General features: G+C 53.2%; 1 protein-coding gene across 1 annotated transcript; it reads left to right on the top strand.

Annotated features, from left to right (window-relative positions):
* Positions 1-799: 799 nt before the first annotated feature.
* COL6A1 (collagen type VI alpha 1 chain) lies at positions 800-23720 on the top strand. The gene is made up of 35 exons (XM_040069573.2): positions 800-1052; positions 1835-1964; positions 3595-3795; positions 4094-4253; positions 4376-4498; positions 4589-4609; positions 4796-4816; positions 4914-4958; positions 5244-5297; positions 6046-6090; positions 6195-6221; positions 6512-6538; positions 6634-6678; positions 6914-6967; positions 7506-7568; positions 8061-8123; positions 8279-8332; positions 8414-8449; positions 8606-8668; positions 10585-10647; positions 13966-14028; positions 14759-14821; positions 14931-14981; positions 15066-15101; positions 15655-15717; positions 16165-16230; positions 16607-16642; positions 16734-16770; positions 17521-17529; positions 18355-18488; positions 19578-19687; positions 19956-20139; positions 20339-20513; positions 20887-20916; positions 21657-23720. Exons 1-35 carry the CDS (start codon positions 944-946, stop codon positions 22265-22267), a joined length of 3072 nt encoding a protein of 1023 aa, XP_039925507.1. The 5' UTR covers positions 800-943; the 3' UTR covers positions 22268-23720.
* The last annotated feature ends 444 nt before the right edge of the window (positions 23721-24164 follow it).

The following is a 24164-nucleotide window of genomic DNA, read 5'->3' as shown; positions in this document are numbered from 1 at the left end:
GAACTTGCCAGGACCTGGGACTTCTCCAGGACTGTCTCCAGCTCTGGCCATAAGGAGCAGATGGTCAATACCACCTTGGGGTGCCTTGCTGTAGAGGTCCTCAGGCTCTCCTGCCATCTTACAGAGTGGAAAGATGCTCATCTCCAGATATCCCTAAGGGCTTGTGCTCCTGCTTCTCTTCTTCCTGGCTTTGACAGCTTTGACCCTGTTCCCAACACCCCACCCTGAGCACAGCCCTGGGGAGAAGGGTTTTTCCCGGCCTGGGGCAACCCTGTATGATTCTCCTCAGGAACAAGCCTCTCCTGTTCCTGACTGGCTTGAGCAGAAAGCCCTGAAAGTCAAGGAAGAAAGTGCTTCTCCAAAAATATTGTGCCTCCTTGGTGCCCCCGTGCTTGGGACAGCTTCAGCGGTGCCGAGTGGTGGGAACTCCCCTGGCAGATCTCAGACAGCTGTCAATGCAGGTTGGGATGTGGTGGGAATGCCTGTCCCCCTTGGGCAGCTTTCTTGGCCCAGGATCTGAGAGGAAAGTGCTGGCAGGTGCCCCAAGGCCCCCCACCCCAGTGAGCAGGATGAGCCCCAAGGCTGGGCACTGCCTGCTCCAGGGCTCCCCGCAAGGCTCCTGGAGGTCCCAGGCACCGGTGGTCGGGCTGCCATCGCAGGGACAGTGACATCCATATAACGGGTAGGGAGAAATGCTTCCTAAGCTTGACTCACAGCTGACACCCCCTGATCCCTCCCTCCGTCCTCAGGCTGGAGAAGTCTCCTCCTCACCCTTACCCTCCTGCCTTCTCTTCCTCCCACAGAAACCAAGGGGAAAGCCGTTAAAACAAATATCTCCAGTGACTCCCACCTCTGGACTGCGGCCTCACTCAGCTGCTGAGTTCTTCTCCTTCCCTGCTTTTTTTCCTTGGATCCAGCTCGATGGTAATCTGAACCGAAAAACATGAGGCTGCGAGACTTTTTGCTCACTCTGCTGCTCCCGGCTGGCTTCCTGTTGTGGGGCTCATGTGCTCAGCGCCCAGAAATCATCAGCCAAGTCTCGAGCACAGAAGGTAAGCCTGGAATGCTTTCCAAGGTGGTTTTCCTTCCTGGGATCAGCAGAGAAGCCTGACTGCTGCTTCCCTCCGGGGCGGATGCCTCTGCTGCTGACACACCGAAGATTTGCCGGGACGTTTGGGCTTGCTGAGGAGAGCAATGTAGGGTTAGAGAGGATCTGCAAGAAGTACCAGTTTTCATGGGTTTTGGCTCTTTTTCCTTGGCTCTGTCTGGTCGGGAGTTACCAGTAGCAGCGGAATGCAGAAGAGGGGGAAAACAGCAGATACCAGTCCAGCTTTCTGAACTATTCTGGGCTGGAAGCTGGCTCTTGAGGGAAGTTTATGTTATTGCTCTTTCCTTAAATTATATTTTTGGCAGGATCTGTCATAAAATTTTTACTTTCTCACTGCATTAATTGCTAAAATGGTGGTGGTGGTGGGGGGTGTTTGTTGTTTGTTGCTGTTGTTGTTTGTTTGTTTGTTTGTTTGTTTGTTTTCCCTGAGTGTTTCCTGCAGCTGCATGGTGTTTGGTATAATAAGTAGTATAGGTGTTGCAAAGATCTCCTTTGAATGGAAACAGGCAAGAAAGTAAAGTGTTAAATGCCACAAAATTTTGTTTTCTGAAAAAGTGATCTTGCTGACTCTTGATGCCAAGGGGTTAGGATGTGAAAGCATTCCCCTTAGCCCAGATCCCGGGAGCCTGCTAGGAGCGAAATCGGGTGGGCATTGCAGGAAGCCTGGGAGGGGAAGGCGATGCAGCAGGACCGCCGACCAATTCCGGCCTTTCCTCTTCTTCCCAGACTGCCCTGTGGACCTGTTCTTCGTCCTGGACACCTCGGAGAGCGTTGCCCTGAGGGTGAAGCCCTTTGGCGACCTGGTTACCCAAGTGAAAGATTTCACCAACCGGTTCATTGATAAGCTGACTCAGAGGTACATTCCCCGGGGATTTATCCGGGCTGCTTTGGGGATGGAGCCTGCTGCCGGCTGGGATAATGAGATCCCTTTGCGTGCCTGTCCACCGAAGGAAAAAAGGAAACCAGAGATGCTGGGGAGGGGGATGGGAACCTCTCCTCCCTCTCCCAGTCCTCGGCTCCTCTCTTTTGGCTCTGTCTGTGCTGACAGCAGCAGCGTGGCTTTAGCAGGGCTGCTTGCACACACCCTCGGGAAAGACAGGAATTGCTGGAGCAGCAGACACGGCAGCTCGACCTCACCACTTCCCGGTGGCTGTGTGGTTATCATGCAGTGCCAAAGCGATGCTGGCCCCTGTGCTCAGGCCCAGAACCACCCGGGTGCATGGGTGACAGCAGGACACCTCTGGGGTTAAACCCAGCCCTCACAGGTACCCTGCCAAGCAAACCCTCCCTTGCCACTGGTGCGTCCCAACTTTGGGTGCCCCTTACCCACCTCATTTCCCAGCTCTTTATCTGCCTCCTCCTCACCCACCTCTGCAGCCACCAACCCTGGTCTGACCTTGGATGGCCCTGGCATCCCTGGGGAGGCCACCCTGGGATGCCCAGGAGCACCAAAGCTCCCGGATCCCAGCGAGGGTGGTGCTGGGCTTGACTGCAGGCAGGAGATCCAGGGATGTACAGCCAGCACCACAAGTCCTGGAGGCACGTGGGTCTTGCTGAGCTCTTCAGGGCAGCAAGAGATGTGTGCTGGTGCCCAGAGGGGCACTGTGGGGATGTTCCAGTGCTGCACCAGCTGGAGGGGCAATGCCCTATCTCAGGATAGGTAGGAGGGGTTTAACAGCTCACCTGTCCATCGCCCAGGCAGGAGAGTTGTCTCACAAGGCTTTGAGTGACCAGGAGCCCTGTGCTTGGGAGCAACTTGTCAGGCCTCCATCAGAGCAGCATCACCCTCCCCTGTGCAAGGCCCTGGCCTCAGTCCTGCAGTGGGATGGATGGAACAGCAGCGGACAAGGCTCGGGTGGCTTTGCAACAGCTCCTGATGGGCAGAGAGAAGATGTGCAACACCACTCCTGTGGGACTGGCCCCCGCTTACTGAGAAGAGAAATCGTATCCCTTTGGGATTGGTCCCCATATCCTGAAAAGACCTTTTTTGGGGCAGTGGCCAAAGCACAGGTGATGCCTCTGTCCCGGGGTCAGTGCACAGGACAGGGAGACAGCACACACATACTCATCCTTCCCCAAGTCACAGCATCCTTCCGAGGGAGGCTTCCCTCTCTGATTTTAACACATCTGGCAGTGGAAAACCTCCTTGCAAGGTGTTTCAGCAGTAACCTGCCCTGCAAACACACACACACACACCTGGCTGTCTGGCTCAGCCCCTCCTGCCCAGTTCTAGCCCCTGACACCTCTTCCAGAAGCCTCTCTGCCAAGCTGCTTTGATCCCTGCAGATGCCCACCCACTGCATCACTTTGCCCTTCCACCCACAGGACAAGCTGCCCTGGGGTCCCGCGCTGTGCTCTGCATGGGAAGCATGTCCCATCTTTGCAGCAGAGTGGGGAGTCCTGGCAAGCCCCTGTTCTGCGGAGCATTTGCATTTCCTACGCTGGTGCGAGTAAAGCGAACCCCGTGTCCTGGTGTGCCCGTGCAGGTACTACCGCTGCGACCGCAATCTGGTGTGGAACGCAGGAGCGCTGCACTACAGCGATGAGGTGGTGCTCATCAAGAGCCTCACGCCGATGCCCAGCGGGCAGAGCGAGCTGAAGAACCGCGTGTCGGCCGTCAACTACATCGGGAAGGGCACCTACACCGACTGCGCCATAAAGCGCGGCATCGAGGAGCTGCTCATTGGGTCAGGCAGCAAGGCCGCGGCGGGCACAGTGGCGTGGGGGCGGTGTGGCTCTGGTGGGTGGAGGGCGGGAGCTTCTGGCTTGGGACATCGCTGCGCACTGTGCAGAGGTGTCCCCAGGCTGGGAAAAGAGGTCACAGCACAGGGACAAGGGGGGGCAAGTTGCTCGAGCTTTGCTGGGATGAAGCACACCCTGACCGCAGGCTGGGGCGCTGTCTCAGGCAAGTGTCCCCAGGTTTTCAAACCACTCCTGTCCAGCTAAATCCTTTCAATATTAAATCCTGTGTTTAAACCCCTCCAGTGGCTCCCATCACAAGGAGAATAAATACCTGATTGTGGTGACTGATGGACATCCCTTGGAAGGTTACAAGGAGCCCTGCGGAGGCTTGGATGATGCTGCCAATGAAGCCAAACTCCTGGGGATCAAAGTGTTCTCCGTCGCCATCTCCCCCAACCACTTGGTACGGACCACACAGCAGGGATGGTCCCAGCAGGGACCATGGGACCCCCAGCGTGACAAATGAAGGGTACTCAGGGCCTGCACAGGTGCCCACAGGTCTCACTCTGCCCTCCCCACCCCCAGGATCAGCGGCTGAACATCATCGCCACAGACCACGCCTACCGCCGCAACTTCACCGCCACCAGCCTGAAGCCCACCCGGGAGATCGATGTGGAGGAGACCATCAACACCATCATCGACATGATTGTGAGCACTGCCCACCCCCTCCCCAGGCCACCCCCTCCCCAGGCCCCTCTGTCCCTCTCAAACTCTTCACTTTGCTTTCTTGTTTTGCAGAAACTTAACACAGAGCAATTGGTGAGTGTCCCCCTGTGACTGAGCCTGTCCCCTGTGGGTGACCCATGGCTAAGGGGTGTTTGGTGGCACAGCCCTGCCCTGCAGGCAACCCCTGTCAGCCTGGGAAGCCCCCGCTCCAAGCAGGGTGCAGCTTGGCCCTGCTGCTGCCCCCTCCTCTAATGCTGTTTCCTCCCTCCCTCTGTACAGTGCTGCTCCTTCGAGTGCCAGGTGAGTTAGGCTTTTGAGAGTCCTGTCCCCTTCCCTCTTATCCCTGTGGTCCCAGGCTGTGCCTCAGGCTGGTCTAACCCACACCTCTCCCTTGCAGCCTCCCCGAGGGCCCCCCGGACCTCCTGGTGACCCTGGCCATGAGGTGAGGGACTGCTTGTGGCTGTGCCGTGGGACTGGGCCAGTGGGATGGGCTCACTGGGGATGTTCAGAGACCTGGGATCATTATCATAGAACCATGAAAGTTGGAAAAGGCCTCCAAGGTCACCTGTGGGGCATGGACCCACACCACGCTCCCATGTGGCCAGCACTATCTGCTCCCTGTATGCATGGAGCATTTCTGCTCCCATCCTCCCTGCTCTTCTTTCAACAGGTCATCATTCTGTCCCTGGGGATGATGAACTAACTGTGTTTCTGTGCTGTATTTCAGGGAGAACGAGGCAAGCCAGGTCTTCCCGGCCAGAAAGGAGAGGCTGGAGACCCAGTAAGTGAAGGATGAGCCTTGGTGACTGCACAGGGGCTGGTTTTTGGCTGCTTCTGGTCAGACCTCTTGAGGGTCACATCCTCACCAGCATCACCCTTTTTCCATGGGGTGTGCAGTCATGCCGTGCAGTGGGGTGGCTCCTCCTCTTGCTACAAGGTTTTCTTGTTCCTCACCCAAAATAGCCATCCCTCCTGCAGGGCATGTCTCTGACTCATTTGTGCCAGCCCAGGGGTTGACTCTGGACTCCCTCCCGTGTCCTCTGACACAACAAGCACAGCAGTGTTACAGGGAAACCTGTGGTAAATAACCTGAGAGCATGAGGAAACTATTTCCCTCCTCCTCCCTCTTTTATTTTACTAGGCACACTTATTTTTGGGAGGCACATTTCTCCCACACATGTAAGCATGCATTTACCCATCTTGTGTGTTCCCAAACTGAAAACCCCATGCCATGCATGTTTCCTTCCCAAGGGTTTTCTGCCCTTTGCTTTCATCCCAATTTATGTGTCCCCAAGCACCCAGTTTCCCTCACCTCCATAAAGAGCTGGAGATGGTGGAGGTGAAGGCAGGTCCTCTTGGCCCTCCACAAAGATTCCATGCTCCCCGACCAGGAAAACAAGGAGCAGAGTTATGAGAGAGGCTCCTGTGTGAGAGAATGGCAGCTGAGCCCTGTATCAAGAGTCTGGGGGAATGCTGTCCCATGGTGGCGACTGTATCTGCCTCTGTAACACTGTATTTCTGACCCCAAGGGCAGGCCAGGAGACATGGGACCTGTTGGCTACCAAGGAATGAAGGTATGTGGGGCTGCAGGCTCACAGAGGAGGTTCAGGGGTGAGCCAGGGGCTTTGTGCTGCAAGTGTTCTCATTCTCCCGTTTCCCTTTCTCCTTTCCTCTCTAGGGTGACAAAGGAAGCCGAGGAGAAAAGGTGAGGACCGCAGTGATGTTTGGGGGAGATCCCTGTGTCCCCATGAGTGGTTATCCTGGGCTGGCCCTGCAGCTGCGTGGTGTTGGGGTCTGCTATGTGCCCCCACATCCACCCCTCCTGCTGGCACTGCCTGAGCCAGGAGCGGGAATCCAGAAGAATCCAGTGGTTTGCAGAGGAGTGGTGAATGTCTGTGCCTTCAGGCTGAGCTGGTGTGGGGATTGCACTGAGGTGGGCGGGGGGACGGATCTGCACTGCATGGAAGTGTGACACCTCTCTCTTTCCCTCTGCAGGGCTCAAGAGGAGCCAAAGGAGCCAAGGTCAGACTCTGCTTTTGCACCATTTTTCTCTGTTTGATGTTTGGCAGGCATTGGGAATTTGGGAATTACTTTATGGTCCTTGTACTCTGTTTCAGGGTGAGAAAGGCAGGCGTGGAATCGATGGCATTGATGGCATGAAGGTAAATCTCTGCTCCAGGGCACTTTGCTAGCTTGAGCACCCTGGCTTTTGCTGTTCCAAAACCATGGTGGGGTCTGGGGATGAAGCCTATGGGGCAGTGGTGTTCCCTCCCTACAGGCAATGCATCTACCAGCCAGGGATGGGGCTGGAATTTCCCTTCCAGGGGTCTGGGATGATGGATGGGGTCTCGCCTTGAGTGTCACTCATCGGGGACCCCTGCTCTTGCTGCCTGACAGGGTGAAGCTGGATACCCCGGATTACCTGGCTGCAAAGGCTCACCTGGATTCGACGTAGGTACCCTGTGGGTGCCCCTTGTATGCAAGTGAACAGCTCTGTCATGATGGTGTGTAGAAATAGGGAATTGTTTGCAAATGTGTGCTGCTTATCCCAGCCATGGCACCTTGGAGCTGACCCTTGGGCAGTCTGCCTCATCCTTGCCTGGAAGCTGTCCCCAGTTGCCCTAGGGCTGCCTGGGATGCAGCTCTGGAAAACATTATCCTGACATTGCGTTTCCCCAGTTTCCTTGCTTTTTCCATGCTCCCTGTATGACACATTTGTGGTGGCACCAGTGTCACTGTGGTCCAGCTACCACAGCCCAAAACCACCTTTCCTGCCATTTTCCTCTGAGCTTCAGAAGTGTTTCAGCAATGCGAGTGCAGCACTGCTTGCACAGCTCCATGGTGCAGGAGCCCCTTCTGGCCATGTCCCTCCTGTCCATCCCAATGGGGAGCCACCTGCCAAGAGGCTGGGATGCTCAGTCCATGCCCAGTTTCCTGCAAATGGTGTCACCAGTTCTGGTTTCAGCAATGCTGCCTTTAATTTCAACAGGGAGCTCAAGGCCCGCCCGGACCAAAGGGAGATCCTGGTGCTTTTGGACCCAAGGGAGCAAAGGTGAGTTGCAGTGCCCAAACCCACACCAAGGAGGGATGCTGGGACCCCTCTGCCAGAGGGAGAGGTGGAAATTCCTTGCACTGTTTGGGGCAAGCCTATCACAGAATCAGAATGGTTTGGATGGGAAGGGACCTTAAAGTCCCCCTCATTCCACCCCCTGCCATGGGCAGGGACACCTTCCACTAGACCAGGTTGCTCCAAGCCCTGTCCAGCCTGGCCTCTTCACTAAAGGATAGCCCTCATCACACACAGTGTGCCCAAGGTTCGTGGGTGTCCACAAGCCCAGCACAAAGCATCCCTGAGATATCAGGGGAGTGCTGTGAAAAGGTGGCTTTCACTGGGAGTGGAGTAGGGAGGAATCTGCTGGGATGGGGAGATATCACAACCCTGAAAGAGGCTTGGAGTGCACTGTGGCTCCTGGCAGCCTCTGTGCTGTGGGAGCTGAAATCCTTGCTGGATGCAGTCTTGACGGTGCCTTGTGTTCTTGTGAAGGGGGAGCCTGGGAATGATGGAAAGCCTGGCCGACAGGGGATTCCTGGCAACCCTGGAGAGAAGGTGGGTGAAGAAGCACCCATGTGTGAACATCCTCTGCTCTCTGTGAGAGGGCCCCTGCTCCAGCCTAGGCATTGAAGCTTGAACAAAGCTCTTTAAGTGTGCAGAGCCTTGCTCCAGAACTGTCTAACTTCTCGTTTGCACCCTGTGCCTTGCAGGGTGCTCCTGGGAACCGGGGTGAGCCTGGACCTGCAGGAGAGACTGGTGACGAGGTGAGTTCTCTACCTGTGATGCCCTTGTGAGTGCTTGCTGGCCATCCCCACCCCCTCACCATCCCTCTTGTTTCTCTACAGGGTGCTCTAGGTGAGGATGGTCCTCCTGGAGAACGGGTAAGTGAGAGCGCTTGTGCCCAGGGCAGGGACTGGTGCCCTCTGGAAGAGGAGAAGGGGGCCTGGGGCTAAGCCTGCTCAGAGGTGGGCAGCAAGGGAGGGGTTTGCCCTGCTGGGAGCAGACCCTGACTTTGTGATGCCACTCTCTCTTTGCAGGGCAGCAGTGGAGAGAGAGGACCTCCGGGCTCACCGGGTGACCGCGGGCCAAGAGGACAGCCGGTAACTGCACTCACAGGGCAGCCTTCAGCATCTGCTTTCAAGCAGGGTGATGCTTGCAAGCCAGGGACTGGGAAGAGGTGTCCAGTGGCTAACCCCACCAGCCTGTGGGTCAGCAGGCAAGCTCAGTGCCTTGACCTGCCAATTTGGGAGGGACCTGCTCTTGTCCCCCAGAAACTGTTCTTTTATGCCAGCAGGTAATCACCAAACAGCCAAAATCCAGAGGAGAGCATGCCTAGCAAGCCAAGAGCAGGAGAACAGCTGTGAATTCCTTCCTCACAGCTGGAAAAGTTAATGGAGAGGAAAGAGTCAGTGTGTCCTCTTCTGGGTGCTTGGGCTACCAGTAGCTCGGGCAGGAGGGCACAGGTACAATCAGCAGCAGGGCAGCATGAGTGGATGTGGATGGAAGGGGGAACACTCTTCCCTGCCCTTTTGAGTGAGAGTTACTAGGAAAGTATGTTTCCAGCCTGCTGGGGTGAGTCGTGGAATGTGAGTGTGGGAGGGAAAGTCAGGAGCCCTCAGCAGGCCAGGACAAACATGTGGCAAGCGACAGCTGTGCTACAAGTCACAGATAGGGGCAAGGGGTGCTCTGTGCAGGGCAGGGGTGGTGGGAGCCAGGGAATTCCATAGCAGCATCCCATATCCCCATCCACCTTTGCACCACTCATCCCCTATCCCTGCAGGGAGGACACTAGCCAGGACCCAGCACCAGCTTGGAGGGAGGCAGAGGTCTGCCTTGGGGAAGGGGTAGCCCTGGCAGGGGGCTTCTGGCAGCTTCCCCCTTCCTGTTTACTGCTCAGGGAGCTTCAGTGCTGCCACACTGGGTGTGTGGGGCAGATGCATGGGGGATGAAGGCACACCACTGTGCTGCAGTTACATTGTTCAGCAGTTGGAAGGAAGCAGGAAGGCTGCTTCCTTCTAACTTTGGGTCCAAGCACAAGGCTGTGTAACCTCGCCAGAAACGTCTCAGGGCCATTTGGAAGTTGTGTTTCATATTTGTTGTTTGGCTTATGCATCTGGATGCTTCTAGGTTGCAAACAACAGCTTTAGGTTGCCAACCTCTCAACCGCTTCCCTCAATTCCCGTCTCCTCTGCCTTCCTGACTTGCTCGTTCATGGCTGTGGGTCTGGACGGGAAGATACTGCAGAATCAGCCTAGGCTTGCCAGGCACACTGCTCTATTGGGATACAGCTCTGCTGGAATTGTGGAAGGCTGTTCAGTGAAAGGGAACTGAACCATGTCCATGGTGTATTTCCTTCTACTGGAACTGTTGGGGTGCAAAATCACTGAAACTCAGGTTTTCTGTACCCTCCTGGACTGTCAGTTCTCTGCAAACAGCCCTGGGTCAGGGTTCTGAGGGTCAGCAGAGAAGAGAGGAGAATATTGGCAGTGAGAGGTGAGGGTGTGTCTCTCTTCATCTGTGATTCCCATGGAAATCCCCTCAGCTCCATAGGGATGGCAGGCTGGAGGAAGGATGCAGCTATCCTGGAAGCTGTTTTCCTCTCCAGGCAGACTGCCAGGGCAGGAGCTGCTCTAGAAGAGCAGCCATGGGTGTAGAGTGTGGCTGGTTTGGGTCCAGGGCCAGGTCTGTGTATCTGTAGAAGATTAATCTCTCCCCACTTTTGTTTTTCTGGCACAAAATGAGCTGAAAGATATCCCCTAGATGAAGCTTCACAAGGCCTTCCTCTTAGGGCTATCTTCTTGGATTCAAGATGGCCATGCTAGCCTGTCTTTATCTCCCCCCACCTCTGACAGTTCCTTAATCAATTCCTGAATCTGCCTCAAACTCCTGCCTGTTTCAATGACAACTCTTCCATACCACTGTGGGTGCTGCACCCCTGCTCCCCACTGCACACAGGTCCCTTTGCACCCACGCTGCTCCTCTTTGTGCTTCTCATGCCCTCTGTGTGTGTTTTCAGGGAGAGCCTGGACCACCTGGTGACCAAGGGCGGGAAGGGCCCCTCGGACCACCTGGAGACCAGGTAAGAGCTTGGTTTAACCTTCTGGATCCCAGATGGAAGTGCTCGGGATGCCGGGGAGAGTGGGATAGGACAGCATCTTGGGGCGACTTCTCAGCATCTTCCAGACCAGGAAGCAAAGTTGGTGAAGAAGGGCAGGGATTTCTATGAGAACCCAGGATAGGAACAGGGCCAAAAAAATGGGGACTTAGCTGCTAGGCTGTGGGCAGAACAACCTGCACACCATTTCCCAATCCCATGGAAACAGATGTCAACAAATATGGCAGAACTGAAAACTGGCAAGTGCAAGCTGCAGCCACACACAAAATGTTCAGGCCTGGGGCCAGAAGCTGCTCATCAGTAAGGGGTGTCAGTGAGACATCTTGTGTTGGTGAGGATATCCTGACATGACCCCAGCGGTGTCCCTGGCACCCGTAGCATCCTGCAGAGACAGCCACTCCCAGAGCCAACATTCCCTCAAATCTGCTGACTGCAAGGTGTGGCCCTCCTGCTCCGGGGTCTGCCTGTGCCTTGTGTGCCTCAAGGAACAGATCACAGACTACACAGGCTTGCTGGAGAGAAGGGTGGGCCACCTCAGGGTGGCCCCTGCACAGTTGAAGACTCCTTCATCCCAGCTGATAACCTGGGCTCTGGAGCCATTGCTGGGTCAATCCTTCATGGCTGTGGCACTGACTACAATGGCCAACAGGATCTCTGCACCTGAGCAAGCACACTCTGACATCACCCTTGGACTGGGCTCTGTAGGACAACGTCCCTTCTACCCACACTATCAGAGTTTTGATGGATCCCAAGTTAGAGGAATGTATCAAGATAAACACTGCCCCACTGGTGGAGCAGGACTCCTACGAGAGGTGAAGCAAGGAGGCCAGCATGCAGATGAATGTGAAACAGCTTTTAAACTCCCTTCTGCTTGGCCAAGTGTTGGAGAGCCCTTGGAGAAGATCTGGAGTGCAGAACAGCCATGAAGGGGTGGCTGTTGCATTCACATTGTGCCCAGCATGGGTGACCTCTGCATCAGACCTGCACTGTGCCACAGCCTGGAGAGAGGCTGTGCTTGTGCCAGGCTTGTGCTTGCCTGGAGCTGGACTTTCCTTGAGCCTCCCTCATGCTAGTGAAGAGCACCAAATCCCCACGAGAGATTTGTCCAGGTCCTACTGTTCTGATATTGCTTAGATCTTGTAGCGGAGCGGAGATCCTGCCATGACCAGAGAGTCTGGGAGCATCCAGCTTGCTCAGGTGTGTTTTTGGGAGGTGGCCCTGGTGGGAAGGCAGCTCTTCAGATGTGTGCATGTAATGATCCACTGATCAGTGCTCCAGGCTGGGGCCTGGAGCTGCTCTCTCTGTGGTAGAGGCACATTCTAGGTTCAAGGCAGGAGAAAGACCATGCAGAAGACAGAAATTTGATGCAAGCATGGTGGGGATCCAGGCTGTGATAGATCCTGCTTCCACCCAGCCTTTCCTGTTGGGGAGTAAGAGAAGAATGGTCTCCCTGCTGCCACTGAGCCTGTGGGACACCAGTTCTCCCTCCCCACCGCTGAACTTGAGTCAAACCCCTGTCAGAGAGGGAAGCATTACAAAAGCAGCTCCGGTGCCTCCCCATGCCAGAGGCTCCCCGAGCGCTCCCACCACTCCAGGGAGATTTGAAAAGCAGTTGCAAAGTGAGGATGATTTTTCCATGAGCTGAGGAAGAACACTTGTGTTTGGCCAAATTAAAAATAAATGCGTAATTAGGCTTGGGTAAGAGTGGGACCTTGGCAAGCACAAGTATTTTTTCAAGCCATGTTATCTGCAAGCTCTGGACCTTGGAGTGTATTTCACTTGGCAAGGGGAAAGTGCTCCTGCTAACCTGTGACTCCCTTTCATCCTGTTTATCTCTGAGAGAAGCTAAAGGCTTTCCCTGAGCCTCATGGACAGGTTTGGTGCCCCTTCTCTAATCCTGGCCATAGTGCCCATCCCTTCTGTGGGGTCCTTGTTGCATGCAGAGAAGTAGCGGACAAGATTTCCTCACCCCAAATCCTGTGTCATCCAACATAACCTCCTCCAGGGCCATGAGGGATTTGTGCTGTACTGCTGCAGTGAGGATGAGAGTGGCCAGCGTGAGCCAAGGGTGCCGTGGCTCCAGCCTTGGCTGGCATGAAGGATCTCAAGTTCCTGTCCTTCCTTCCAAGATTCTCTCTTCCGGGCTTTTGTGCAGAAATAACGTCACGTGCCTCGGAGCAGTTCAGTGCTCTGCACTGTGCAATTTTAAGATTTCTGCACCCACAAGGATGGACCTTTCCTTGGAAGAAGGGCACTTACAGCAAGTACGGATGTTTGGCACCAGCTCTCTGTGTCCCTCTGTCCTCTCCATTGCCTGGGGACTGGCTGCACACCCAGCCTTACATGATATGCTGCCTGAACATTTCATGTCATACCAGAGCATCACTACCCAGTCATTGCCCACCATTGTATCCCACCTCCTGGAAAGCAAACCCTTCAAAGGGCTGTGGGCACTGAGCAGAAGGTGGAGGGGCTCCCTTGAGCATCTGCGGAGCTCTCAGAGAAAAGAACCCTCCTCCTGCTTCCTCTCCAGTCTCATGCTATCTCTTGCCAGCCCTGCAGCTGGTGGAGCAAGCAGCCATGGCCCAGATGGGATGTGGCAGCGTGACACCTTTGGTCTGTTCCAGCTCATGCTGCCAGGGCTGTGCAGCCTCCTGAGGACAGAGACTCCCCAGAGCCACCCTGTCTGTGACCCAGACATGTCCAGCCTGTGAGGCACGGGGAGGTTTGTTTCACCTTCAGGGTGATGCGCTTGCACCAAGGACCGTCCTCCAGGGGCACCTCTGTCATTGCCAATGAGATGCCACTGTGCCACACCGCTGTGCTTTGATCCTGGAAAGCATCAGCTTGTCCTCTCTGGTCCTCTTCCCACCACGTCCTCTGTTACTGGGGTGAGCTCTGAAGGAGATGGATGGCTCTGGGGGCCTTGGCTGCCTCTGAAAGCATATGATGTTCAGCCCGTATCTGTGGTGTCACACCTTGGCCCAGAGAGCTTTTGGGTTTGGTTCATGCTCAGCAGGGGTCTACCTCCCACAAGGGTTTTACAGAGAAAATGGCGTAAGGGAGAAAGGAGAAAAAGGAGGAGCCAGGCACAGCTCCTGAAGCACCTCCCTATCAGTACTAACCCTCATCTATAGGTCCTTTCTGGGCCTGTCCAAGGTGGAGCTGACTAATCCATGGACAGCTCTACCCATCTAATCGTGAAGCAAAGGGACCAGCCCTTCAGGGCAGGAGCAGTAGCAAGAGAAACCCCCTTTGAGAGAGCTCTCTGTCTTTCCCTAGGGTGAGCCCGGACCCACAGGACCCAAAGGCTACAGGGGAGATGATGGCCCCCCTGGCAGTGAGGTCAGTGCTGCTTCATCATTGCTTCTTCTGCAGGTAGAGGTTGCAGGGACAAGCAGCAGGTGCTGCCCCTTGGGGCTTTACACAAATCCCATGGATATTGGAACCCTGTTGAACCTATTGGTACAGGCTCCAGTATTGGCTTCCTGGCAGACACATCCAGGCATTTCCATGGGTCCTTAAGGCCACAGCTGCCTTTTCCCCCACCTCCCACAGGACATTTCTTGGTGATGTTATAGCCACACCACAAACCACACAGCTTCCCATCATGGGAGCTGGGAAAGACGCTCTCTGGGGGCAGCCACCTGAATCTGCCAGCAGGTTTGAACCCCAGAGCAGGGAACAAATGGAAGCCAAGCACAGCTGTTGGCTTTCATAGAAATCCTAGAAGAGTTTGGGTTGGGATAGACCTTAAAGCTCATCCAGTGCCACCCCCTGCCATGGGCATGGACACCTTCCACTTTCCCAGTTCTCTCCAAGCCCTGTCCAATCTGGCCTGGAACACTTCCAAGGATGGGGCAGCCACAGCCTGTCTGGGCAACCTGTGTCAGGGCCTCCCCAGCCTCTGAGTAAAGAACTTCTTTCTTACATTTAATCTTAATCCTCACATTTCTCCTGTATAAGTAGAACACCTCCACGGTTAGCTTGTGTTGGTAGTGGGCTGCCTCGGGAGTCATTGTCTTCCCAGCTGAGATGACGTTGTGCAATGCTTGACTTCTTCTACCATTTCTAGGGCCCAAAGGGATTGCCTGGAGCACCTGGCCTGCCTGGAGACCCTGGGCTGATGGGAGAAAAGGTGAGTAGTGCTGGGGAGATACACAATCTGAGGAGACCAGCATCCTGCTGCCATGCTGTCTGAGGGATCTGCATTTCTTTATCTCATCTGTGTCTGCCTTCCTTTCCAGGGGGAGGACGGTCCTCCTGGGAATGGCACAATTGGATTCACAGGTGCCCCAGTAAGTTTTTTGTGCTGCCTTGAAACTGTAATACCATTATGTCCTCTTGTCCAACCTAACACACTTCCTTTTCTCCATCCCCAGGGGCAGCCAGGAGACAGAGGCAACCCTGGCATTAATGTAAGTGTGCTACTTCCTCGGCCACGCGGGATTTGCCCTTGGTGGTTTGACACTTGGAGCTTCTCCATCAGCCGCATGGTGGAATAGGCTCCCTAAAGCAACCTGCTCCTCCAAAACCCTTTTCCCTCTCCACATCTCTCCCTGCAGTGGGTGCTTCCAGTGGACGTGTCTTGCTGCAGCTGTAACACCTAAGGGCAGCAGCTTGGACTGGGTACTCTCTGAAGCAGCCCCAGAGCCAGAGTTCAGGGTTGAGAGTGTTACCCAGAGGAGCTGGATGATGCTATGCTGGGTGTTTGATTTAGTGCTGGGTTAATAGTTGGATTTGATCTTAGAGGTTTTTTCTAACCTAAACGATTCCGTGATTTTGTAGCAGCGAAAGCCACCTAAGAAGTTCTCCTCATCAAGAGCACTGAAATCTGGTGCTGGGGAGCCTATGTGCTGTTCTCCACCCCTGTCCCAAACCAGCTTTCACAAGGTCACCACATGCCAGCACCAACATCACCATGCTAACAACAGCCAGTCTCACAGCAGTCTCTTCCATACTGTTTTTCAGGGAACAAAGGGCTATGTTGGACCTAAAGGTGATGAAGGGGAAGCTGGCGACCCTGGCAATGATGTGAGTAACCTGTGCAATGCTGAATCCTCTTTTCCTGTAAGCACAGTATAGGAGCCTCGGGCAATGTTGGGCCAGAACCCATCAGATTTTTTAAATCTTCAGCCTTTTGCCTCTGAGCAGTGACTGACGGATAGCAAGGGGAACTCTCTCCAGGTGTCCATTTTGTGTCCGAGAGCTGGCAAACCTCTACATTTGTTAGGCTGAGGTGGGCATCACCTCTGCAAGGCTTCCAGGTGGCACTGATGATGATGGCCCTGGTGATCTGAGTTTTACCACTGCCCCATAGAGGGAGATTTCCCCAGTGTCCCTTCTAAGTCCTCATTTAGTTGGGTACAGCAACCTCAGATAATACTTCAGTGGTGAAACAGGGCTCATCAGACATCTGGAGGGAAAGATGCTGACCCCTGACACACAGATTTGCGAGTTTTTGTTTTGTTTTCATTCCAGAACCTGACCCCTGGGCCCAGTGGCATCAAAGGAGCAAAAGGCCACAGGGGACGTGAAGGTCCCCCGGTAAGGACGGACCCTGGCAGGGTTGGCCCCAGTGGCATGCATCCCACCATCCCACCATCCATCCATCCACCCATCCATCCATCCTCTGGGTGCTCTGGGAGCAACACCAAGCCATGCACATATTGTGTGTGCTTGCTGCCTTCCCATCTGGGTGTACATGGCACATGTGGAAGTGGATCTCCTTCTTCCACCTCTGTGAAGCACCAGGCCGTCATGCAAACAAGCAGATGTCCCTGCTCCAAGCCCAGTGCAGGGGCCAGCAACTGGGAAGCCAAGAGGCTTTTCACAAGTCTGCATTGCTTGGCAAGACATCATTAGAGTATGCCACAGATAGGACTGACCGCTCCTGTAACTCCTCTGTGCTTCTGTCTGACAGGGACCACCAGGACCCGTGGGGCCTCCAGGACCAGATGTGAGTGGGATAGGATTGGGGTGTTGCTTCCTGGTCTGCTCTGTGCATTGCTTTTGCTGTTAATCAAACATTTCTTTTCCTCTGTTTTCAGGAATGTGAAATCTTGGACATCATCATGAAAATGTGCTGTGAGTATCCCTGTACCTCTCCTCCCACCCTGCTCAGTGCCTTGCTAAACAAGAGGCAGCAGACTTTTCCCTGGCCCCAGGCAGGGGAATGTCATCCATGGGCATCTCTCCCCTTTCACGAGCCACAATTAAGTCTCCTTGATCCAGGGACCTCCAACTCCATCTCTAGAGTAGCTCAAACAACAGTGTCTCACTTGTACGTGGCACAGATTTGTTTGTCTGTGGCTCTGTGTAGGGAAAATATGAGCAATGTTGTGTAAAAATCCTTGAGTGGCCCATTTTGCAATGTTCTTTTTTTCCTAAATATCATGATCTAATATTCCCCCTGGGAAAGGGAGCCAGGTTTGGAGTGTCCTGCCATGGGGAGAAGCAGCACATATGTCCTACAGATGATTTCTGGCCCATGGCCAGTAATGAAGTGCTGGAAGGACACAAGGTACTTGGGGAACCGACTTTGAGCTATATACTCTGGTGTCTTACTTACCTTTTATTTTTATTTAAATAAGAATGCATCAGCATGTGCAGAAACAGAGCTCTGCCGTGTGTGGTGCTCCAGGTCAGGGCAATACCAACCTGAAATGCGAGAGAATCTGGGTATTTCAAGTGGGAGAGAAACCTCCATGATCTTGGATTGTCCAGGCCAGGTGTCTGTGAGTTGACAGAGACACAAAGCTGCAGTCTGCATTAGGGTGTGAAAAACCCTTTTGTCAAGCATTTCAATGTTCTCTCTTTCTCTCTCTTTTCCTCTAGCTTGCTGCGGTGAGTATTACTTGGCAAAGCTGCTCTGCAAACATTTGCTAGTCCTTCTCCTTCCTTGCACCCCTCCCTTCCCCTGCTCCTCGCCTTCTGCTGTGGAGATGTAGTGAGAGCCCATGAGGGAGAACCAGGCATGAGCCAGGCAGGGGAGGGCAGGAAGCAATTCTTGAGCGTGCCACATGGTTTAGAGGCTGATGTGGCTGAGTCCTGTAACTGGAAAATGGTCGTCAGGGTGCCCTGTGCCAGCAGGGTGTATTTTCTCCACCCTTTTTGCAGTTGGGATGTCTGTTCTGGGCACACTGTGGATCTAGCTCTGTCCTCTTCCTTCCAAATCCTATGCTGGTAAGCAGAGGAATGTGCTGGGCTTTATTCCCTGATGCTGCCCCGATAGGCTGGATTTGCAGTCCAAAGGCTTGAAGGGAGAGCCAAGGGCACATGATGTGCCCTTCTCAGCTATGAGAAAGAGGGGAGCAAGCTGAGTCAGCCCCCTCCATCTCACCAGTGTCACCTCTGTCCTGCTGGGCTGGGTGAATGGAAGTGAGAATGCTTATGAGGAAAGGGGTTATGGAATAATTACTGGGTGGTTTAAGGGTACTCACAGCCTGGAAATACCTCTTTTCTTATTACGGAGCAAATGCACATGGAAAAAAATGGAAAATGGCTCTCAAGTCTCCTATGCAGCTATTTTTCTGCATTGTTTTGCATTGTGCTTTGGGGGTGGATGGGGCATGGGCACCCAGATGGGCAGGGCTGCAGCAGGCATCAGCTGCTTCCTTTGGAAATTCTTCCCGGCAAAACATGTCCCTTCACTCCTGTGCCTTGCTCCAGAGTGCACCTGTGGTCCCGTCGACCTCTTGTTTGTGTTGGACAGCTCAGAGAGCATCGGCCTGCAGAACTTCCAGATTGCCAAGGACTTCATCATCAAAGTAATCGACCGCCTGAGCAAGGACGAGCGAGTCAAGGTGAGGTTTCCACGTGAAAATCCAAGTGCTGGGAAATCCTTGTGTGCACTCGCTTATTTTTCACTGCAAGCGGGAAAATGGGGAGGTGCCTCCACTCCAAAAAGCCTTCACCAGGGTTGGCTTCAAGCTGGGGGTGGGTCTTCCCAAATTCATAAAGTGATGGAGATTAGATAGCAGTTTGCTGTCCCAAAGCAGACACTTCACTTTCTCTGGGCAAAGACACTGTTTCCTCCACGCCCCAGAGCAGATGGCTCATTGAGCATTCAATCAGCCTGATCAGTGTCCCAATCTCTCTTTTGTTCTGATGAGCATTTCAGGGGTCTGGAGTGTGTTGGAAGTTTCTGATGTCCAGCCCCGACACTTGGATTTAGGTCACCAGTTAAGCACTCTATTAAGGATTACCCTTGCAGCCCAAACCCAGGAATACTGTCCCTGTAGCAAAACTTTCAGTCTGAAGAGGGACACAAACGCTTGCTTGCCTTCCTAACTCCTCTCTGGTAACCTGCTTGTATGTTTTATTTACCTCTGTGGTTTGAAGGGCTGTTGGGAATCCAGACTTTCCTGAAGGTATAACCAGACACATCTAAAGCACATAATCTGCTGTTGAATACTTGTGTGGTGGGCATACATGGGGCTTTATGGATGGCAAAGGGCTAGTAATAAGCAGAAAAGACAGAGCTGGGTAGCAAAACCACCATACTGGAAGAAAACCACGAGTCTTGAAAACCAATCTTCTCATGGAACCATAGAATCCTCTGAGTTGGAAGGGACCCAAGGGATCAAGTCCAGCTCCTGACTCCACACGCAGGACAATCTAAAGAATTTCATTGTGTGCCTGAGAGTCCAATGGCTGCTGTTGCGACCAGTGAGCTGTGAGATCTAGGTTTGGGTCTTCTTTCACTTACTGTCTCACCAAATTGGTCCCAATGTGCATCCACTCCTGGTGGGGCTCTGCCTGCCCAGAATAAGGCAGAAGAAAAACATTAGAGCCTGCCATGAAGGCATTCAGGAGAAACCATCAGTAGGATTCTGAGCCTTTGGGTTCCCCTGAGGTATCTGCTCCTGACTGGTTTCTGTTCTGTCCCACAGTTTGAAGCTGGGGAGTCCCGTGTGGGCGTTGTGCAGTACAGCCATGACAACACGCAGGAGTTGGTGGCCATGGGGGATGCCAACATCGACAACATCGGGGCACTCAAGCAGTGAGTCTGTGGGATCTGTGAGTCAGTGACACATACTCACCCCCCATCTTCCACCTCCAGGCCAGCAGCTCCTGCAGCTGCAATGATCTAAACGCCCTTTAGTGGAAGGTAGTGGCCATCATATGTGGTGCTGAGGCTAAACTAAGGATCTTGCCAGTCTTCCATCCAAATCCCTATGCAGAGGTGTCTGCCTGGTAACAAGCCATGTTCTGGCTCCTCTAGCACCCATGGGCAGGGCTGGCAGACTCACTGGTGTCTGTCCTTGTAGGGCAGTCAAGAACCTGCAGTGGATTGCTGGGGGCACCTACACTGGGGAGGCCTTGCAGTTCACCAAGGACAACCTGCTGCGGAGGTTCACGTCTGACAAGCGTGTGGCCATCGTCATCACAGACGGGCGCTCCGACACCCTGAGGGACCCCACCCCTCTCAATTCCCTGTGCGATGTCACCCCGGTAAGGGTCCAGGGGACTTGCCATGTGGCAGCTGTGCACCGCAGAGTAGGTCCTCTGGGCGTCTCCATGTCCGTGCTACGTGAGGCCTAGGGCAGGGGACACAGCTGTCACTAGAAGCACTTTCACAAAGTGGCAGGCATACACAGTTATGAATGCATTAGATGAATGCATTTAGTGATGGACTTGAACTTCCCTGCAGGTTGTTTCCCTTGGGATTGGTGACATTTTCCGGAACCCTCCAAATCCAGATCACCTGAATGACATTGCTTGTTTAAGCAGACCAACCAGGCCAGGACTGTCCATTCAAAGGGACAACTATGCTGAGCTCCTGGATGACACCTTCTTGCAGAACATCACCTCGTACGTCTGTCAAGGTGGGTGAAAGGCGGTGACTGGAGGCAATGGGAAAGGTGGTCAGGGATGCAGGATGTTCTCCCTTGTGTCCCCTCAGTCCTCCCTTCCCCCCCCCCCTTCTTAAGAGGGAAGAGAACAGAGATCGAATTTAGTCAAATAAAGGACAAGGGCATCTTACGCCTCAGAATACTTTGTGGTCAGGTCCCCATCCTCACCTGCTGCATGACATGTCTGTCCACACCATTTTTCATGCATGTTTTCATGCCTTTGCACAGGTGGCAAAGGTGGGTGTTCACCTTCTGCAGGTGAACTTCTGTCCCTTCTGTGGCTCTGTGGGATAAGTGGTTTTCCTGGGTGAGCTGGTGACATTAATCTCTCTTATTTTCTTAACAGAGAAAAAATGTCCCGACTACACTTGCCCAAGTGAGTATTGACTCCTCATGCCACGCTGAGGGGCTGTGGGTGCTGTGATGGGGGAAGTGGGAGTTTGTGTTTTTGGGGATGCACGGCTTGGGTCACCTCTTGCAATGGGGCTCCTGGGCTGGAGAGGTGAGCAAGATATGTCAGAAACTGTCAGGGTCTCTTTCACACACACTCACCAGCCCAAAGCAGCTGGGGAAAATCTTAGGTTGTTTCTCTGGCACCTCAAACCTAGAGAGGAGGATGTGAATGATTGTGACCCAGGTTTTAGCAACTGACCTCATTACCTGCTTCCAATACCTAGTGATGTAAGCACGAGCAAAATCAGCTCCATAGCAGGGATATTGGAGAAAGGTGTTTGAAAAGTGAGTACTGGGAGGGTTTTGATGGAGTACACTTCCAAGTCAGAAGCATATTCAGTCCCCAGAATGTCCATGGAAAGAAGGGAGGCGAGGAGGATGAAGTGGTTCCCCAGACATGCAAGGAGAGCCACTGTATTTAAACAAGAGTCATTAGATTATCTCAGCCAAATAAACACCTACCTAGCCTATCCTAAACTAAATAAAAGAAGGAACGAACAGGTGAAAGGACAAGTGTAGGACAGCACTGGGGTAGGGGAAAGAAAGCTGTCACGAGATTTCCCAAGTCTGACAAGGCAGGAAGCCTGTGAGACAGCCAGTGACACCACTGGCTTTCCATGGAAGAGCCAAAGCATAACAAACCCTGGACCTTTCCCCTTGCAGTCACCTTCACTGGGCCAGCAGACATCACAATGCTGGTGGACAGCTCCACCAGCGTGGGAAGCAAGAACTTTGAGACCACCAAGAAGTTTGTGAAGCGGCTGGCGGGGCGGTTTCTGGAGGCCAGCAAACCCGCCGACGACTCTGTGCGCATCTCGGTGGTGCAGTACAGTGGCCGGAACCAGCATAAAGTGGAAGCTCAGTTCCAGTACAACTACACAGTCATTGCCAAGGCCATCGACAACATGGAGTTCATGAATGATGCCACGGATGTGAACTCTGCTCTGCAGTTCATCACGGAGCTGTACCGGCGCTCTGCCCGCACCTCAGCCAAGAAGAGGGTGTTGGTGTTTTCTGACGGTCACTCCCAAGGGATCACTGCCAGGGCCATCGAGAGGGCTGTGCAGGATGCACAGAAGGCTGACATTGAGATCTATGTGCTGGCAGTGGGCAGCCACGCTAACGAGCCAAACATCCGTGTCCTGGTCACGGGGAAGAGCGCGGATTACGACGTGGCCTACGGGGAGCGGCACCTTTTCCGCGTGCCCGACTACAGCTCTCTGCTGCGTGGTGTCTTCTACCAAACTGTCTCCCGGAAGATAGCTGTTGACTGAGTATCTGGCTGGGTTTCTGCCAAAGCCCTAGCTTCTTCTGTCTCACCTGAAAAGGAAAATCAACAAAAAAATTTTAATGGTATTCTTGAGCAACCTGAAGAATTTACATCTATGCAGATAACCATAGTGCCACAACCTGGCTGTACATAGTCCCCTCCCTTCTCCCTCTGTTTCATCATCCATATCTCTGCTCTGTTAGCCTCAAATTCCCTCACTGCCCATGACTGCCCTCCCACCTCTCAGCAGGAAAACACAAGCACACCTAGCAATAAGCCATCAGAATACAAATACCAACCTCATCCTACTGTGTTTTTGCCAAGAAAGAATCATGATGACTTTTGTACCACTAAGATCTAGCCTGGTCTCTCAAGGCTGATTATGCTCTTTTTAGCTACCTTTTTTCTTGTTGTTCATTTCCTTCTCTCTTTCATATATCAGTTGAGCACTTGCCCAGCTCATGATGATCCTAACTTAATGCTGTGCTTTGAGTGAAATATTCACACTTCAGCAAGCTTTGAGAGGGGATCATTGTCGCAGCTGGCAAGTTTGGGTCATATCTCCCATGCCTGGGGAGAAGAGAGGCCTGGACTTCACTACCCAAGCTGTGCACAAGCATCTCTGGCCTCCAGGGCCAGGGGATGGGACACTCATTTCCCAGTGCTGGGGTAGAGGTGATTGGTGGAGCATCCCTTGGCACCTACGCTCCCATTCAGGGCAGGGAAGCTGGACACTGACCAAAGGAAAGATGGGCAGCAGACTTTGACGAGGGGAAAACCCTATAAAAGAAGCTACATAACTGCACTCCCTCACTTACTGATCTCATGGTCCTAAAGTGGAACCAGGAACCTCATGAACAACCTGAAGACTTGTTTTATGGTTCAAGCTCCATTCTGGAAAATCTTTCTGAGCCCAGTTAGTGGGATTTTTAATATTTTTTTCTAATTTTTATTTAAAAGAGCAGAGCTGATATTCCCAGCAAGCTCTCTTGGAGTACTGTTTCTACAGGACCACCTAGGAGTTAGGCACCTGGGCCCTAGGGAAACCCACTAACTGCACTATATATTGAATTAAAGCCTCATCCTCAGCCCAGCGGAGTTGAGGGAAAGGCTGCCATCATCTCCCAGGATCTTTGACTCACACTCTACAGATATATTGACAAAGGTGCTATCACTTACGTGGGTGATGTGAGCCCTTGGTGTTTACATAGTTGTTTCCAGGGCCACACTGAAAATGTGGTTTGGCTGGGTGAGATTTTGTTTCAGTGCTTCCATTGGTGCTCTTGCTATGAATTCATGCCCTTCGGAGAAATCAACAGCGACTGCCAGGTATCAGCACCCCAAACTCTTTACTTTGTATCCAAAATCCCATTGCACCAGTTAGTTTTATTTTATGTCTATGTTTTACTAAAATTGTCCATTTTGGAAATTTGTCAAATAAATTGTTTTCCACAGTCTCTTAGGGTGTTTGTCCGACTTGACTTCCTTCCTCCCAGATCTTGATTTTACATCCTAAGAGATCTCTAAAAGGTCCTTGGGACAACTCCTAGGCCCACACCTCTGTGTACTGGGGCTTGCCAGAGCTTTTCACTGTGGATTCATGCAAAGTCACTTGTTCCCCAGACAGTGGGGACATTCAACAGGACACTGTCTCTTAGTCACGCTGCCTCCATCTCTGTGGAGATGCTTCTTGGGCTCCCTGTAGTGCTGGGGACACCTCACTCACAGCTGGAAAGTCTGAGGAGCAGCTCTGGGGTGGCTCTGTGGGCGGCAGTTGTATGCGTCAGATCTCCTGCTCTCCTCTCCATGGAAAGTCAGGAAAAAATGCCTTCACATTTGCCTTAAAAAAGGCGGTTTTAACAGCTCAAGAATAACCTATTAATGGCCTGCCACAGTCCTTG

This window comes from Hirundo rustica, chromosome 7, assembly GCF_015227805.2.
Source record: "Hirundo rustica isolate bHirRus1 chromosome 7, bHirRus1.pri.v3, whole genome shotgun sequence".
Lineage (NCBI taxonomy): Eukaryota > Metazoa > Chordata > Aves > Passeriformes > Hirundinidae > Hirundo > Hirundo rustica.
The sequence above is the reverse complement of the archived record's forward strand: the minus strand, read 5'-3'. Positions and strand labels throughout refer to the sequence as shown.